Genomic DNA, 18,435 nt, shown 5'->3' with positions numbered 1-18,435 from the left:
ATAGTAAAAGCTAAATTATTCAGGTATGTGTTAGCCATTTGCTTAATTAGTGTTAAGGTAAGTTGATTGTTATAATTTGATAATAGTTTCAAATGAAATATATAGTATGAGTTTACCATTTGAATATAAGCATGTTTTTACATAATGATTTATTGAATATTTGGCTTTGCTAAATATTTATGTGTATTTGGCCATATGGTTTGTTTATATGAAAATACAATGTGATTTTTTTTTAAAGTGTTAGATGGTACGAAATATTAGGATATTTGGTTTATTTTATCTTAATGATGGAATAAGTATTATTATGCATTTATATATAAATGAATTTTAAATTTTTTTGCGTATAACTTACTAAGCTTTAATAGCTTAATGTGTGTTTGTATTTGTTTACTCTGTTTTATAGATTTTGGAGTTGCGTTACGAGCTCGGGGATCATCAGTATAGTCTATCACATTATCGACTGTCTTTGGTATTTTATAAATTTTGAATTCGAACCTATGGCATGTATAGTCTACTTTATATGTTTAATTTTGGGATGTGTGAATTTGAGCCATGCGAAAATGGCTTATTCATTTTGGTTAAGTTTGGTTTTATGGTTGTGATCTATTTGATATATATATGATGTTTAAGCTTATGCAAAAATTTCGGTTATTTATATGGTAGTGTGATGTGTTTAGCATATTTGTAAATAGTTTTATAAATTAGTATAGTTAAGCCTAATTTGAAAATAATATTTGTATTATATGTAGTATAGTTAGTAAATTGAAATGACATAAATGTTTGGATAATTGCTTGATTTATGATATTAAATTTTGATCGGTAATGCCTCGTAACTCTAATCCGTCGATGGACATGGGTCGGGGTGTTACAGGTTGTCTAACATCTAACTGTACCCTTATTCGCAAATAATTACCAAAACCCTTTTCTCAAATTAGAACCATTAAACTCCAAAAAAAGTCTCAAGAAAACCCCCTAATTGATGCGACAATGACTCAGTGAAAAAACCTTGGGGAACTCCATGAATTTGAACCCAAAAAACCACAAGAATTAGTGGCACTCTTAATGGATCTTCTCCCTCGCTAAGAAGATATAGCATCAAGAGGTGATTGTTAAAGGTCCATGGAGAACTTTTTATGACTCTCTCCAAACTCATTCTATGAAAAAACTTGAACATAAATCTTTCCTCCCCTAGATCTAAAATCTGGACCCCTATAACCGGATGCCATAAATTTGTCATCGTGCTTTTCATTGCCGAAAAGTGAATAACACTTGCTGCCAAAAAACACCCAATCAAACACAAATTAGCAGCCTTAAGGTATAGAATCAGGAACGAACTGTGCCTTATGTTATAACCTCCTCCGTTCGATCTTAAGGGTTTTTAAGGAGCTTGTTGAAATTATCCTTCAACTCGTTCATCGATATCCAACCACCTTCGAACTTGTTCGAGTCCTTTCCCAATAGCGATTGGCAGAGGCTCACTTTACCAGTAACGATCGCTGATCCCACGATAACTAACCCATCCACTGGCAGACCGAGTTGTAGCGTTACGTCTTTGAGTGTGATTTTACACTCACCGCATAGAAAGTAGAAAGTGTTTGTTTCGTGTAACAACCCCTAACCCTTATCCGTCGCCAGAATAGGGTTACAGAGCATCACCAGACTTTTCAGATCAAATATGAACATTATATAATCATCTAGCATACACATCATAATTTAATCATATTGTCCCTTTTATGAGCCCTCAAGGCCCAAAATATGTGTTAGAAACAAATCGAGACTAAATCGAGTACTCTAAGAATTTTTTGCAAAATTTCAAAAACTTTCCTAGGTGCAAGGGACACACGTCCATCTGTTAGCCATGTGGACTCAAAATGAACCTTAAACATCAAATTTACCTTTCCCTGCAACCTTGAACACCAAGAAACTCAAAAACCAATTGTTCAATCACTTTAAAACACAATTTAATACCTTTAAAACATGTCAAAACAATCATCCTAGTTTCCTAACTAATGTACCCTCATAGGTACTTCACTTATATTATCAAAACAATCAAATAAAATACCATTTAAGCAAATTCTAAATTCATACCAATTTCAACCCAAATTTGCCTATATCATTCTCACTTATGCATCAACTTAAACGTTCCATATTAAACCTCAACTTAACACGTATAATCAAGTATATAAGTAACCAATATCATCTTATAACATCATTTACATTTACTTCCCAAAATGACAAGCATAAGACATCCTAGGTACATGCCAACAACAAAAGAAATATACATCACGACGTTTTGAGTTCAAGATTGTTGATGGATACTGAATCGGTAATCTGACTGTAACACCCTTAACCTTTATCCGTTACCGGAATAGAGTTTCGGAGCATTACCAAACTTTACGAATTAAATACAAACATTTCCCAACTTTTGGTACACATATTAAGAATCAATTATATAACACTCATATTGTCCCTTAGATGGACCTTCGAGGCCCAATATTCACCTTAGAAGTGAATCGCGACTAAACCGGGTACTCAGTGAATTTTTTCCAAAATTTTAAAATTTTCTTAGAAGCAGGGGACACATGCTCGTGTTTCTGCCTATGTGAACGAAAATAGGTCATTTTAAGGCCACTTTTCTCACCCATTTTGACATTAACCTGTACTCAACATTTACATACACCAATATATCCCAACCAAGCAATCAATACAAGCTAAGACATGTTCTCAACATGACATAACATCATAAATATATCATTTACTTATACCTACCTATTTAACTCATTTCATTGATTTATCAAATTCTACTACTAATTACATGCATAAAAACATTTAATATTCACGACCACAATTCAAACTATTTCATTGTCAAACCAACCCTATACATGCCATATAAACCAAAATTTACATTGCAAAAACTACCGGAATAAACTAGATAGTGTAGCTTGATGTGTTGATCCGATCATCCGACTACATGTTAATCTACAAGAACATTAAATAACACGACTAAGCTTAATAAAGCTTAGTAATTTCAATAGGTTAAACATTAATCTTACCAAACTTAATATAATATAATAAATTAAATTTTAAATAAATCATACATTTTTCCCTGTCAAATACAATATAATCAATAAACACACTTCCTTCAGATCAATATCAATAATAATCTATAAATCTTTCAATTCAATATAAATCTTTCAATTCAATCACATAAGTCCCTCACCATTTCTTACTGAATCGAAGAACGGCTTACAAATATGAGTACATTGTTCTTTTTGTGCCATAGTCCAACTATGGTCTTACACATGTATTGCCATGGCCCTACCATAGTCTTACATTTATAATGCCAAAACCCAGTTATGATCTTATCATCAGAATGTCATAGCTCAGCTATGGTCTTACACATGCATTGCCATGGCCCTGCCATGGTCTTACATTTATAGTGTCATAACCCAGTTATGGTCTTATCATCAGAATGCCATAGCCCAACTATGGTCTTACATTTAAACATTACCATGATTCAACCATGACCTTATCCGTCAATTCATTCTTTTCCATGGAACGATCGTACTCAATCTTGCGTTCTACTCGTTTTAAACATTCAATTCAATTTTCATACTTTTACAATAATCTTAATTTCACCAACAAAATATGAATAAACATATTATATCATTCCTAAATTAACAAATAATCATGAAAGTATTACCATATGAACTTACCTTGGTTGGATTGTAAAATTGGTAATAGTTTGAGACTACTCGGCTAATTTTCCTTTTTTCTCGTTGATCTACGAGCTCTTGATCTAGAATGTAATTTTTTTCTTTCATTAGCATATATTTTAATTTCAGTCCACTTCACAATTTATACCCCTTAAATTTCGAAATTACACAATTATCTCAACTTTTACATTTTTTTCAATTTAGTCCCTCACCAATTAACCCATCAAATGAGATTATTTTTATCAATTAACACTTTATCTAAATATTATAAGCTATTACACAGACCTTAATAAACATAATTTAATACCAAACCCTAAGATTTAATCTTTTTCACAATTTGGTCCTAAAATCAATTTATATTGAAATTACTTGATAAAATCTTCATATAACAAAATTAAAACTTAAAATACATGTTAATTCATTATAAACATCCAGCACTCATCAATGGTAACTTTAAAAATTACCCATAGAATAAAAAACTAATGAATTAGATAGTTGGACCTAATTGTAAAAGTCTCAAAAACATAAAAATTTCAAGAGAAAAGCAAGAATTAAACTTACATGAAGTAAAAATATAAAAACCAGCTTAAAAAGCTCTCTAATGGCTGTTTTGGCTGAGAATTGAAGAAGAATTGCCTAGAAATCTTTTGATTTCTTTTTATTTAAGCTTAATTTTACCAAATTTACAATTTTGCCCCTAAATCACCTAATTCCAAGATTTTTTTCTGCTTATGCCGCCTCAGCCATTCCTTGGGTGTCTAATTTTCCTTTTAGTACTCCATTATTTACCACTTATGCCATTTAATCATTTTATTAAGTTTTGCACATTTTTCAATTTAGTCCTTTTTAATTAATTAACTATCGAAACAATAAAATTTTCTAACGAAACTTTAATACTACCTTAATGATACTCCGTAAATATTTATAAAAATATTTACAGCTTGGTTTATAAAATTGAAGTCTCGATACTTCGTTTTCAAAACCAATTAATCTAACAAATATTTCTAAAGCATAATTCTTTAATTCATAAGCCTTCCTAAATTCACAATCAACTCATAAACACTATATAATAAAATTTACGAGCTCACTTATCGGATTTAGTGGTCTCGAACCACTATTTTTGACACCACTGAAAATTGGGTTGTTACACTGACTTTAACCTAACATGCGCACGGAAAACAAATCGTACACTGAGTATAAACTCAATGGTATTTCTATAATCCGAATGCTTAAAAGTAAAATATTATAACATACAATAACTATAGTCATATAATTATTCAATTCATAAATAAGGTATTTATAGCACGTTCAATTTTTATCATTTACTATCCCAGATAACTTTTCACAATATGAACACAAATCATTTGAACAACAATATTGTTCATTCATATTCAATTCATAAATACACAAATCATGTGTCTCTAACCATATTTCAAATCACCACTCAATATTAGAGGTGCTCATAGGCTGGGCGGCCCGGCCCGACCCGACGGCCCGCCTGAAATATGGGAGGGTTTGGGTAAAAATATAGGCCCGAAATATGGGCTTGGGCAAAAAAACGAGGCCTGATTAAAAAACGGGCCGGGCCCCGGGCACCACTTTTTTGGCCCGGGCCCGACCCGGCCCGGCCCGAATATAATAAATATTTTTATTTTTTTATTTTAAAATACTTTTTTTAAATTTTTTAAAGTTTTTAAATTTTCTAAAAATACTTTTTTAATTTTTTTAATTTTAAAATATTTTTAAAATACTTTTTTTAATTTTTGTTTTAATTTTTAAAATAATTTTTTGGTATTTATTTAAAAAACGGGTCGGGTCGGGCCGGGCCCGGGCTTATGAATTTTTTCCCGGGCCGAGCCTGGGCAAAGTTCTAGGCCCATATTTTGGGGCGGGCCGGGCCCGGTCCTAGGACCCGGGCCAAAAAAATTTTTTGGGCCCGGCCCGAACCTGACCCGGCCCATGAGCATCTCTACTCAATATCAATCATAACACTATTTTATTCAATAACCCCTATTAACATGACATGGACTCAGACGGATACACGAATCCAACCAAAACACACCAGTTTGGCACCCATTGCCTCATCCGATAATTTGAAGCAATAAGTTGACACCCAGAGTCTCATCGGTCATGTAAAAGTAAATTGGTACCTGGTACCTCATCGAATTTATCCGAAGTAATAATTTGACACCCAGTATCTCATCGACTCGAAGTCGAAGTATCCCTGAACTCTTCTCATCCTATGGCATGCCATCTATATCCGACTCAGCCCGATACAATTAATAGGGTTTCAATTCACTTTTCAAATGCCACAATTATCCAATACTCAATTATCACATAAATCACAATTTCACATACATTCAATTCAATATAAAAAAAATGCTAACACTTACCTTATTTACTTACTATAAACATTTAAATCAAAATACAACAATTAATAATTAAATTTGGATTACAAAAATACAAACCAGAATTTCTAAGCTACTCCTCGTCAACTTTATATTTTCCTTTCTTAGTCGAAGTTTTTGGTACAGCGTTAGCTACAAAAATTAAAACAATTAAAATTCATCAACGCAATACAATTTCACATTGAATATTTCAATTTTTATTCAACTTTTGTCTAAATTCCAATTTAGTCCCTAAATCGAGACTAACTTTATTTCTTCAAAACTAATTCCATATTTTCATTCAATTTTCACTTTAGACTAAATTCAACTCTCTAATTTCACTCAAATCCCTAAATTTTGAATTTTTTACAATTTAGTCCATAATACTCAAAACTTATAATTTATTTTACAATTCAATCCCTTTTTCATTTCTAACTTAAAATTCTATCAATTTAATCACAAATACTTAAATTATTCAACATGAACAACATCTAAAAATTTAATATTTTCTAAAATTTCAACATAGGTTAAGTAGTATTTAATACTAGGATTCTAAAAACATAAAAATTACAAGAAAAAGGACTAAATTAACTTACCAATTAAGCTTTGAACTCTTGAAAACCCTAATTTTTTTCTCCTTTTTCTTTCTCTCTTTTTCTTCTCTGTTTCGTTTACTTTATTCTTCATTTTCTATTCATTTATTTTATATTTTAATTATTATAACAATATAATATAATAATATAATAATATTTACTTAAATAATAAGTAATAATTATTATAAATGTATATATTTAAATGTTACACATGTTATTACCAAATACCAATACCACACACTTATTAATTTGAGGTTTAATTGCTTATTTAGTCCCTTCACTTTTCTTTAATCTACAATTTAACTTTCTTCCTATATGCAATCTAGTCCTTACACCTAATTACTCTTAAATTAAGCAAATTCACCTAATCAAAGTCTAATTAACGACACAACTAACTTCGTAAATATTTTTAATATTTACAAATCTGTTTTTCAAAAACAAAGACTCGAAAATACACTTTTCGATACCCATAACTATCAAGTCGTTATATTTCGGACCTTCTTCTTTCCACCAACGCGCTGATTAGTGCCAAATCAAGTTTGCAGCCCTTGGACATTCGAGACGTATGTAAGATTCCAACCGCTTGCAAGTGGCCACGAATTTCAAGGATCACAGGCTTTCCCATATTATGAATGAAGCCTTCTAGAACACGATTAGTCTATTTATATAATAAAAACAATTTAAATTTTTTTTTAAAAAAATTAACATTATTAAAATTAACGAAATTTAAATTTTTGACTTACCATTGCTAATTGAGTGGCAGAAATATGTTTGTCATCGAAGTGGATTAGAAATGCAGTTATTCGTGGGAAATCGATTTAAACGACTAAAAATGAGATAATTAATGTCGAAACCATTTTTTAAAAACAAAAAATTTAGGTTGTCGACTTTAAAAAATAAAAATTGGGAGTCACCACCAATCTTTTATTAAGGTGTGATTGGATCACCTAAAAAACGGTTTTGGTCTACGAGTTTCAGAAAAACGGATCCGGGAGTCAGTTACGTACGAGAAAGGATTAGCACCCTCGTAACGCCCAAAATTGGTACCTAGTTAATTAATTAGTGTCTTAATGTCGAAAATTTGAAAAATATAATCCTTAGCAAAAACTTAAAAACGTTACTTATTAAGACCCTTATCATTTCGAAAAAAGAAAATGTCACATCCAATGCGTTAGGGCACAACATTCTAATTTCCTCAAAAATGAATTAGTCTAAAACTTGTGTAATAAAAATTTAAAAGAATATTCATTTGTTTAAGATTTAAAAAATCGCGGCCCAATACGTTAGGGCACAATTCCTCAAAATCTCAAACTTAAAATATTTCCTTTATTATTATTTTTAAAAAAAATCTTTGTCTCGAGAAATCAATACGTCACATCCAATACGTTAGGATACAACATATTTAACTCCCCAACAACAAGCTTTTTATTTTATATATTTTTTATTAATGAGCAACCCTCGATCGTTGGATTTAACGAAGAAAATCAGAACACAATACGTTAGGGCTCAAATTCCTTCAAAATCCTAAATACGAGTGTTATCTCAATTTTGAAAATTTTAAAATCGAAAAAAAATTATGTGATGCTACATTAAATATAAAATGTAATAATAAATACAACAATGGTATAGAAATAAACGAAATTAATGTACATAAACAACGACATGTAAAATATCAAATGAATATAAATGAAAACATAAATCAATAAGCAAATGAAGGAAATAAACAAAAAAATATAAAGAGAAAAATGTACAATATATATATACATTTGAAATTATGAAGAATAAAAGACATAAAGATAATTTACTCATAAAATTTTGGGTTATAAAACTTATATATATATAATACATAATGCATTTATGAAAACAAGGAAAATATAAATATATACATATAAAATATATTCATGCATTTACAAAAAAATGAAATATATAAGTATAATATAAAACGTGAAAAATATTTATAATAAGCTTTGAATTGAGTATAAATATATGTGTATATATTACAAAAATGTATAAACATATAAAAATCATAGAACATGGGCAAACGTATAAATATTATGAAATATAAATGTGTATATATATATGTATAAAAAACTATGAAAATAAAATAATAATAATAATAAAGTATGTATATATATTAAAACGTTTAAAATATATATATGTATATATATTAACATGCATATGCGCACATATATGTAGGTATAATAATTAATAATATATAATATAATAATAAAAATAATAATAACAAAATTAATAAAATAGACTAAAAACCTAAAATGAAAGATTAAGGATTAAATTGAAAATCAACATAATTTTAAAAAAATGAAGGGCCCCAATTAAAAGGCGCGAATAACTCATAGGGCTCGAATGGGAAAATATCTCCATCCTTTGAAACGCGTCACTTTATTAGGGCTAAATAAAATAAATAAATAAAATTCGCAGTGGTATCACCTTCTCCTTTTTTTAAAATCGTAAATAAGTAAAAAATAATCGAAAAAGAAAAAAAAAAAGAAAACAGTAAGCCACCTTTAAAAAACTACCAATCGTTCTCCCTTTTTTTATTCTCCCCTTTTTTGAAGGGGAGAGACCTCTATTTATAGCTGAGCCTTCCCAAATTCAACGGTACAGATCAATTACATCAACGGCTAAAATTAAAAGGTATTTACAAATTAAATCTTTAAGATTACAAAATCATATCTTCTAAGATTGTATATCCTCGAAAATTATATTTCCATATGTGAGCCCGAGTTAAAATTGGCTATTACAATTAAAAAATAATATTTTTAAATTAAAATATTGAAAATTTTGAAACGAGAGAGTTGAGAGATGGACGTGAAAGAAAATGAAAATTTGGGAGTATTTATAGGGTAAAAAAAATTAACCATTAGAAATATTTTTTTAATTTTTTTTACTGTTGGCATGATAAAATTCAAAAAGCAGTTAGTTTTTTTAAATCAGTCTACTTCCCTAATTAATTTTAAAACTGACCTAAATGTCTAATTAATTAAAAAAAAGGCCCTTTTTAATAACATTAACTGAAATATCAAAATAAAAAAAATTTAAAATCGTTTAAAGAAAATGTCACAGCCCCTGCCATCTCGTAAATTGGCCTCTGTTGTGAAAGTTGGTGTTGATTGAAGAGAAAAAAGAAAGTGAAAGATCAAAGGAAAAGTTTCTAGGTTTCTCCGGTTAAATAAAATCTAAGAGGAAGAAAAAGTGAAGGCAAAAAGATTGATGTGATTTTGATTATGAAGATGAGAAGAAGATTTGGTTTTCCTTAAAAGAGAAAGGAAAGCTTTCACGATTTCATTGAAAAAGAATCTATATTTAGATTTTATTTTATTTAAATTATTTGATTTTATGTTATTTTAGAACTGTATTTTTTTATATATTTTAAAATTCTTAATATTTATATTTAAACACTGTTTAACAGTACAAAGTGTAGTTAATTGTAATAATAATTTCATCTTTGAAATGGAAATCACATGTCCCATGTGGAGGGTGATTACTGGCAGTGCCTTCAATTTTCTCAGAAAATGCCTCACCAATCATTCTCTTCAACTCAGGAACCCAAATTGTTCATCTTTCATGCCACCCAACACCACCCAAAAGAAAAACCAAAATGCTGTCTTTATATAAAATCTAAACTCTAAAGCAATTTCGGGACTTTAAAAACTTCCTTTTTGGTCTTCCATCTCCCAAGCTTATCCTTTGACAGCTCAACCGATTCAGGTTTTCCCCCCTCCTTTTGGCCTAACTACATGATTCGTTCATTTATTGGTGCTTTTGGGCCAATTATTTAGCTAAATTTATTATGCTTGATGATGACATTTTGTGTTAGTTAAAAAGTTGCTATATTAATGTTTTATTATGAATAAGATCTGGGTTCTTTTTTCCATATGTCATATGATCGTGATTTGGCACTAGATCGTTGGTGGGTTTACTCTCTTTTTTCGCTTTATTTTATCGGATCTGAAGGTTTTCTTATGGCTGTTCTGTATTGAAACAAAAATTCTATCTGTTCTTTTATAATTCATCAAAATATTGCCGTTGTTATGCCCCTTATTTGTTTATTCCTAAAAGTGTATGATTTTCTTTCTGGGAAACTTAGTTTTTTGAAGTGAGTGCTTTACCATGATTTGTTTTGCTATCTCTAAACAATAATGATGGTGGCAGTTGTGACACTGTGATTTGGGGGTAATATCAATCGCTTTACTGAATTTGTTATTTGCTGCATTGAGTATTGTGTTTTGTTGGTATTTCCTTTGAAAATATACTTGTCAATCAGAATTATAACTTGTTAAGAACCTTAGCATCATTTCTCTTTCCAGCTACTGAATCAAATATCAATGCCATCCCTATTTCCACTTACAATTTGCAATTGTATACTTTGATTGAATCACTATTAGTCTGTAACTACTGTAATTCGATTTCGGCAGTCTGTGTTGCTGGAAGTTGCTTTGCTACAATGCTCAAACAAATTTTAATCAAACTCCCGCTGAAGTTACAAAAATCTGACCTATTAGATTCATCTGGAAGTGATTCTGGAAACCATACTTCTAACTCAGGGAATGGAGTTCAATGTGCAAATATCGGGAATAGTATATCAAGTCGTCTAAGTGTTGTTAAACGGGTGTCCTCAGCTGTTTTTCCTGCTAGCATCATGGTTGGTGTGGAGGCAGTAGAACCCTATTTATCTTTCACAGATGTTTCAAGTCTGCAGAAACAGAGCCTCTTTATTAGTAAATTGAATCTGTGCTGCGAGGTTTCTGATTTCAGTGATCCTGATAAAACTAGCGCCGAGCAAGATCTTAAACATCAAACACTGATAGAACTAGTTGATTTTGTTTCTACGGGGTCTGCAAAGTTCAATGAACCGGCAATTGCCGCAATGTGTAAAATGTGCGCCGTTAACCTGTTCAGAGTTTTTCCACCTAAATATCGGTCTAATAGCATTAGTGGTGAAGTGGAAGATGAAGAGCCAATGTTTGATCCTTCATGGTCAAATTTGCAACTCGTATATGATCTACTTCTTGGGTTTATTACGTATAGTTCTCTTGATGCAAAGGTGGCAAAGAAGTACGTAGATCATTCTTTTATTTCGAGGTTACTTGACCTCTTTGATTCTGAGGACCCCCGGGAAAGGGACTGTTTGAAAACAATTCTGCACAGAATTTACGGGAAACTCATGGTGCACAGGCCCTTTGTACGAAAAGCTGTTAGCAATATCATCTATCGTTTTGTTTTTGAAACTGAAAGGCATAATGGTATTGCTGAACTCCTCGAGATATTCGGAAGTATTATTAGTGGTTTTGCTGTACCATTGAAAGAGGAACACAAGATGTTTTTGTGGAAATCCCTTATTCCTTTACACAAACCGAAACTGGTGGGTGTTTATCATCAGCAATTAACATTTTGTGTTGTACAGTTTATAGATAAGGATCCGAAGTTAGCCGATAGCGTGATTAAGGGACTGTTAAAATATTGGCCAGTTACAAATAGCCAGAAGGAGTTAATGTTTATTAGCGAGTTGGAAGAGGTTTTGGAGATGACTAGCATGGCCGAGTTCCTAAAGATCATGGTTCCACTGTTTCGGCGTATTGCATTTTGCTTAAACAGCTCCCATTACCAGGTATAATTTCCTTTTTCTAGTCACTCTGAGAAAAATGTTTAAGTTGGACTGTATCTTTATCGATTATGAGTGTTGCTTTTGTTTTTGGTTGATTGAAATCATTATGTCACGCGGCAACAGGGCAATATGAAACTGTTTTCGACTTTTCTCTTTCCACTGTTTTCAGGTGGCTGAACGAACTCACTTGCTATGGAACAATGAGCACATCCTTAATCTTGTAACACATAACCGTCAGGTGATATTTCCTCTTATCTTCCCCGCCCTCGAGCGAAATTCTGAGAACCATTGGAACCAAGCAGTGCTTAACCTGACACAAAGCATAAAGAAGATGTTGTGCGAGATGGATGAAGAACTTGTGCTTGCTTGCCGGCAGAAGATGGAGGAGGAAAACTCCCAGTCGAGTGAGGCAACTGAGAAGAGGAAACTAATATGGGAACGCCTGGAAACTGCTGCCAACGTGATTCCTTCCGCTGCATGCCCGGTTGCCTGTTGAACACTCAAGTAATCATGTTGGGAAAAGAAAAGAAAATAAACGTAAATATATTTGTAGCTGCCCTGATTGTTGGATGTTGTTTGGCGAGTCAATAGGATTTGTATGTCATCACCATCAAAAGATTTAGACGCACTGGGTTTCAAGCATATGTATCTGCTACACCTCTTGTATCCATTATATTTTTCTTTTGTCTATACATTCAAAGCCATACAAATTACAGGCAATGAAACTTCATATGAACAGCAATGCCTCCTTTAGTAAAACCCTGCCAACTTATGCTTAAATGTTGAAGGGGCAAACCTCATCTTCCTCCAACTAAACTCCATGTCTAAAATTTGCTGAAAATTCTTGATCTTCTTCATCCTGTCTGTGATGGCATTCTCTTATGCTAGTGGATCGCGAGCACAACAAGAAAGTTGGGTCATGTACTTCAATACTGCATTGCATGTTGTTCTTGTCAAATAATAATTGTAAGCCCTTTCACTTCTTGATTTCCACCAAGTGAGTAAAAGTGGCATACAATTTTATCAATTTTAGTTGAGTCAATTATATCGATTGCTTATCTATTATTGAAATACATAATTAAACCCAACTTAACCCACTTAATATATATATATGTCTCTATTCCATAAAAGTTTGTAAAATCCAGTACAACTTATATAAACTATAAACTAGTTTACCTTTCCTTTTCTTTTTATTTATAGTCTATAATATATAACAATACGAGTTTGAAAAAAAAAATTGACGAGAATATTTTTTATTTTTTATCATATCACTAAATAATTATAATTCAATTTAAAATATTAATTAAAATAGTTATATTAATTTTAAAATAAATTTATTACTTGAAAAGAACACTAAGCATAAAATATAGAAAAAATTGTAATAATTATAATTTAATTTATAATTTTTAGTTTTTTTAAATTGTTTTTAATTATGTAAAATAAAATTATTATGATATTAATTTTTTTTAAATTTTTAAATTGTTTTCAAATCATATTCGAACAACAATGGCGTCGAAGAGTAATTGAAAATCATATTAATTGGTTATGATATTATGATATTAATTTTTTTAAAAACTTTTCTACAAGTTTATACTAGCAAGAGCTCTTAATTTATTTATTTATTTATTTATTTATATGTTATTTATTTAGTACAAAGTGAAAAATGTTCTGTGAATTTAATTTGAAAAAGAAAATCAAATTTCAACAATTTTCTTTAATCACTATTAAGTTAGTTTAAATATCTTTTCTATTTATCACAAACTATTTAATTAGAAGCTAGTTATAACAAATCTATATCTTCAGTTCACACCTGTATATGAATATTCTGAAAATTTTCAAAAATGAGATTCCAATCCCCAACAAAACTATGTACCATGTGGCAAGCTATGTTTCATAATAATATACTTTCACATGTTCATTGAAGGAAAAGATATTGGGTAGTGTAGCCTTTATGATCAAAGCATTTCATTGTCATGTAATGTTTCTCTCTGTTTTCCCTTAAAATTGGGTTGTATTGAGAAATTAAAACATTGAGAAGCATAGCACAAAAAGAAGTTGCAAAAGATCATTCCACGATAAGAACAACTCGCCTCTCAATTTATTCTAACCTAGCCAGTGGACCAACATGGTAATCTTTATTTCCAGGCACAAATGGTAAACCGTTTCCCCTTATGTTGATTACACATCACATACGAAGTTTTTTATGGGAATTGGATCCTTTTCTGAGATTTGTTTCGACTTTATCAAAACATACACTGTCTAAACTGTCTGAAGAGTATTAAGGAATCAGAAAATGTACACACAGGCAAATGAAGTCAGCAGTGTGGTCAGTAGTATCGAGACGAGGTTCACCGCATTGTTGTCAAGAAAGTTAAGACCTGAAATCCTCTTCACTGTTGGTCCAGGTTTTCCAACAACCTGCAAAGAGATCAAACAAAAAATATTCACAATGCGGGCAGCATTGAACGGTTCGTTTATCATGGCATGATAGGAGCTTGTTTTCAATTTTGAAGGCCTAAAAATCTTCAGCATTGTGTTCAACAAACCTTATTTCGGACAGAGCAGAACCCACTGAATTGAAGGGTTGCTCCCAACAGAGAATCTATGATACTTCCTAAAAGTCCAGCCACTGCAGAAAGGGGTATTACCAACAGCTGCTTCATGGCCATTTCATTTGAACATCTTGTAGTGAGAAATCCAACCAGAACAAATGTTAAACCAATGACACTCCCTGCTGCCAAAGCTGCTAAAAATCCTGTTTTTGTCACACCTCCATTGGTGCCCCTTCGAACAGACTGATAATCATTTACAGTAATATTAGTAAATACACACACAAAAAAAAGAAGCAAAGTCTTTACCCGCTATATCAGGTTAATTATATGGGTAAGATAAATGCATTAAGACCGTATCTAAGTGATCAAGAAAGCTAATCCTTTCTAATAGTTCCTTGAAAAAAACAAATCAACTTCATGAATAACATGAAAATAAAAGTTACAAACATCATAACTATCAACTATGTGGTTTGCATAGCAACCATAAATGCCTAGAGTAGAATGCAAGCTAGATAGTTGCTTTGATTTATGAGGAAAGATCTAAGCAGCTGAGTTGATCTTCAGAGAAACAGGATATTATCGGAAAGTTGTCGCTAAGTTTGAACAGGATGTGATGACATTGTAGTGTGACTAGATATATAACCATCCAAAACAATATGTTGTTAAATCAAATTAGGGAAAAGAATATCAACCTTAAAAGTTGTGATCAGCCGTGGCTGGTCATCACTAAGAACTCCGATCTCCGACGACCAAGTGTCACCGTTGCAGCAAGAATAGTGACCAATAATACCACCAATTAAGGAAGTGATAAGAACCGAATCATTCGAGTCTAGGCACTTGTCCTCCCATCCAGTCAGGTTCCCAATAAGAACAGACAAAACTGCTGCAATACCACTATTGTATAAAACTTGTATCCTGAAATGAATAAATTGGGAATTACCCTGTCAAATAAAGAATCTACAATCCAATATAACCTTGCTACTCTACACATATCGCAAGTTCTTACTTCTATTCATCAACAGATTGAAGTCCAAATCATTGTCCCTGAATATTTCCTCTTATTTGTCCCATCAAAAGTTTCATCCCTTACCCACCAAAATTAGTTCATTTGATTTTTGCCAAATTCTTTTGAGCATCAGAATTTCAACATTTCTATACCCTTTTAAATCCTAGAAAGGGGGGGGGGAGAAAGAAAGAAAAAACTCCAACCATAGCATTCAAAGAAGATTTCCACTTCTATCCATTAACAACACTGATTTGTTCCCACTTGTCTTTCACAACCAATCAAGAAAACTCTAATTTTTTTTTCATTTGAACTAAATTAGTTAGTTCATCAATCTTCAAATATAAATTAAGATGTATATTGGTTTATTTGAAGAGAGAATTATAAAAAAAATACCAGTTTCTTTGTCCACCTTCCTTAAAATCAGCATCAACTCGCCGCTTCTTGTCTTCTCCAACTTTGGTAAGCATCGATGAAGTGAAGAAAAAGACAAGTAACATTGCCCCGAACCTAAAATTCCCATAAATTAATAACTTTCTTGGCATGCCAAACAAAGAAACACCATATAAATGTAAAAAGAAAAGAAAAGGACCTGTATCCGGCAACGAAATGAATAGTCATGACGAGAAATCCGGCAAGAGCTCCAGATAAATCGAGAGACTTCCTTCTGTAGGATCGAATGGCGACAAAGGAAGAGATTACAACAGCGATTAATGAGTGGGTTAGAGTTCTCTCCATCTTCTTGTTCTTCTTGACTGGGGAGAATAGAATCGGAGAGAATTGAACTGAACTGAACTGGGATGTATATACTGTACCCGATGTTTTTCAAAGTCAAAATTACACCACTTCTAACAAAGTGTGCGTTGATATATATATAATATTATAGGATAAACTACGGTAGTGGTAATAGAGTAGCCAGTTAATTAACTATAGTTAGCAGTCGGTTAATGTGAAGTTAGGAAAGTGTGTTATTTATGATTCGGTTAATTGGTTTGATTGGTTGAGAGCAGCCTAACATGTGTATAAATAAATTATCTCATTGCATTATTTTGATTTCAAGTGTAATTTTAATTATCGTTTTTTCAGTGCATTTCTCTTCCCATGTGTTTTGTCTCCAACATATTTTTTTCATTTATATTTAAGTAGTTATTAAATTATTAATAATTTTTTGAGATTTAATGATTAAAAGTTATAAAATAATTATTCAATTTTTTATTTCTTTTTTAGTTTTCAACTGCCAAATGATTAATGGTGATAGTTTTTAAATTTGACATAATATCAATTTTAGCCTTCAATGTTTATACATTGTGTCTATGGGTGAGTAAAATTTAATTTGACTCAAAAAAATCAAATGATTTTTCATTTTCGAGTTAATTAAATTGAGCTATTTGATTTTTTTTCGAGTCAAATCAAATACATAATTTGAGTTTCAAGTGCAAGTTGAGTTGAATTTTATAATTTGAATAATTCAAATAACATATTAGTGTAAATGCCCTTTGATTCCTATTAATGTTGGAAATGAGTAAATTGGTCTCTTTTAATAAAAATTACAAAAAATACAAAATAATTTTCAAGGATTCGAAATGAATTTTTAAATTCTGTCGAAACCATTTTTTTAAAAACAAAAAATTTAGGTTGTCGACTTTAAAAAATGAAAATTGGGAGTCGCCACCAATCTTTTATTAAGGTGTGATTGGATCACTTAAAAAAACGGCTTTGGTCTACGAGTTTTAGAAAAATGGATCCGGGAGTCAGTTATGTACGAGAAAGGATTAGCACCCTCGTAACGCCCAAAATTGGTACCTAGTTAATTAATTAGTGTCTTAATGTTGAAAATATGAAAAATATAATTCTTAGCAAAAACTTAAAAACGTTACTTATTAAGACCCTTATCATTTCGAAGAAAGAAAATGTCACACCCAATGCGTTAGGGCACAACATTCTAATTTCCTCAAAAATGAATTAGTCTAAAACTCGTGTAATAAAAATTTAAAAGAATATTCATTTGTTTAAGATTTAAGAAATCGTGGCCCAATACGTTAGGGCACAATTCCTCAAAATCCCAAACTTGAAATATTTCCTTTATTATTTTTTTTCAAAAAAAATTTGTCTCGAGAAATCAATATGTCACATCCAATACGTTAGGATACAACATATTTAACTCCCCAACAACAAGTTTTTTATTTTATATATTTTTTTATTAATGAGCAACCCTCGATCGTTGGATTTAACAAAGAAAATCAGAACCCAATACGTTATGGCTCAATTTCCTTGAAAATCCTAAATACGAGTGTTATCTCAATTTTGAAAATTTTAAAATCGAAAAAAAAATGATGTGATGCTACATTAAATATAAAATGTAATAATAAATACAACAATGGCATAGAAATAAACGAAATTAATGTACATAAACAACGACATGTAAAATATCAAATGAATATAAATGAAAACATAAATCAATAAGCAAATGAAGGAAATAAACAAAAAAATATAAAGAGAAAAAGGTACAAAATATATATACATTTGAAATTATGAAGAATAAAAGACATAAAGATAAT

General features: G+C 31.0%; 2 protein-coding genes across 3 annotated transcripts; one reads left to right on the top strand and one right to left on the bottom strand.

The window, feature by feature from the left end:
* The first annotated feature begins 10,163 nt into the window (after positions 1–10,163).
* LOC107901208 (serine/threonine protein phosphatase 2A 57 kDa regulatory subunit B' kappa isoform) lies at positions 10,164–13,058 on the top strand. 2 transcript variants are annotated; one of them, XM_016827109.2, is made up of 3 exons: positions 10,164–10,425; positions 11,133–12,325; positions 12,492–13,058. In XM_016827109.2, the coding sequence occupies exons 2-3, from the start codon at positions 11,162–11,164 to the stop codon at positions 12,816–12,818; spliced, it is 1,491 nt and encodes a 496-aa protein (XP_016682598.1). In that variant the 5' UTR covers positions 10,164–10,425; positions 11,133–11,161; the 3' UTR covers positions 12,819–13,058. The 2 variants fall into 2 exon arrangements, with proteins under 2 accessions (XP_016682598.1, XP_016682601.1); XM_016827112.2 differs by lacking the exon at positions 10,164–10,425 and adding an exon at positions 10,457–10,627.
* A 1,380-nt stretch (positions 13,059–14,438) lies between these two features.
* On the bottom strand, positions 14,439–16,742 carry LOC107901207 (protein PGR). The gene is made up of 5 exons (XM_016827108.2): positions 16,470–16,742; positions 16,274–16,387; positions 15,567–15,789; positions 14,869–15,117; positions 14,439–14,740 (listed from the first exon to the last, which is right to left on the bottom strand). The coding sequence occupies exons 1-5, from the start codon at positions 16,613–16,615 to the stop codon at positions 14,609–14,611; spliced, it is 864 nt and encodes a 287-aa protein (XP_016682597.2). The 5' UTR covers positions 16,616–16,742; the 3' UTR covers positions 14,439–14,608.
* Between the last annotated feature and the right edge of the window lie 1,693 nt (positions 16,743–18,435).

The sequence above is a fragment of the Gossypium hirsutum genome, chromosome D06 (assembly GCF_007990345.1).
Source record: "Gossypium hirsutum isolate 1008001.06 chromosome D06, Gossypium_hirsutum_v2.1, whole genome shotgun sequence".
In the NCBI taxonomy this organism is placed as follows: Eukaryota; Viridiplantae; Streptophyta; class Magnoliopsida; order Malvales; family Malvaceae; genus Gossypium; species Gossypium hirsutum.
This window is presented reverse-complemented; position numbering and strand designations above follow the sequence as displayed.

Excerpts from the sequence above, each read along its gene's own strand:
- LOC107901208 (XM_016827109.2), top strand. The coding sequence starts at position 11,162 with ATGCTCAAACAAATTTTAATCAAACTCCCGCTGAAGTTACAAAAATCT. Across the intron at positions 12,326-12,491 it reads TAAACAGCTCCCATTACCAG|GTGGCTGAACGAACTCACTT; the intron begins GTATAATTTCCT and ends CACTGTTTTCAG.
- LOC107901207 (XM_016827108.2), bottom strand. The coding sequence starts at position 16,615 with ATGGAGAGAACTCTAACCCACTCATTAATCGCTGTTGTAATCTCTTCC. Across the intron at positions 15,118-15,566 it reads GGCTGATCACAACTTTTAAG|TCTGTTCGAAGGGGCACCAA; the intron begins GTTGATATTCTT and ends AATGATTATCAG. Across the intron at positions 14,741-14,868 it reads TCTGCTCTGTCCGAAATAAG|GTTGTTGGAAAACCTGGACC; the intron begins GTTTGTTGAACA and ends ATCTCTTTGCAG.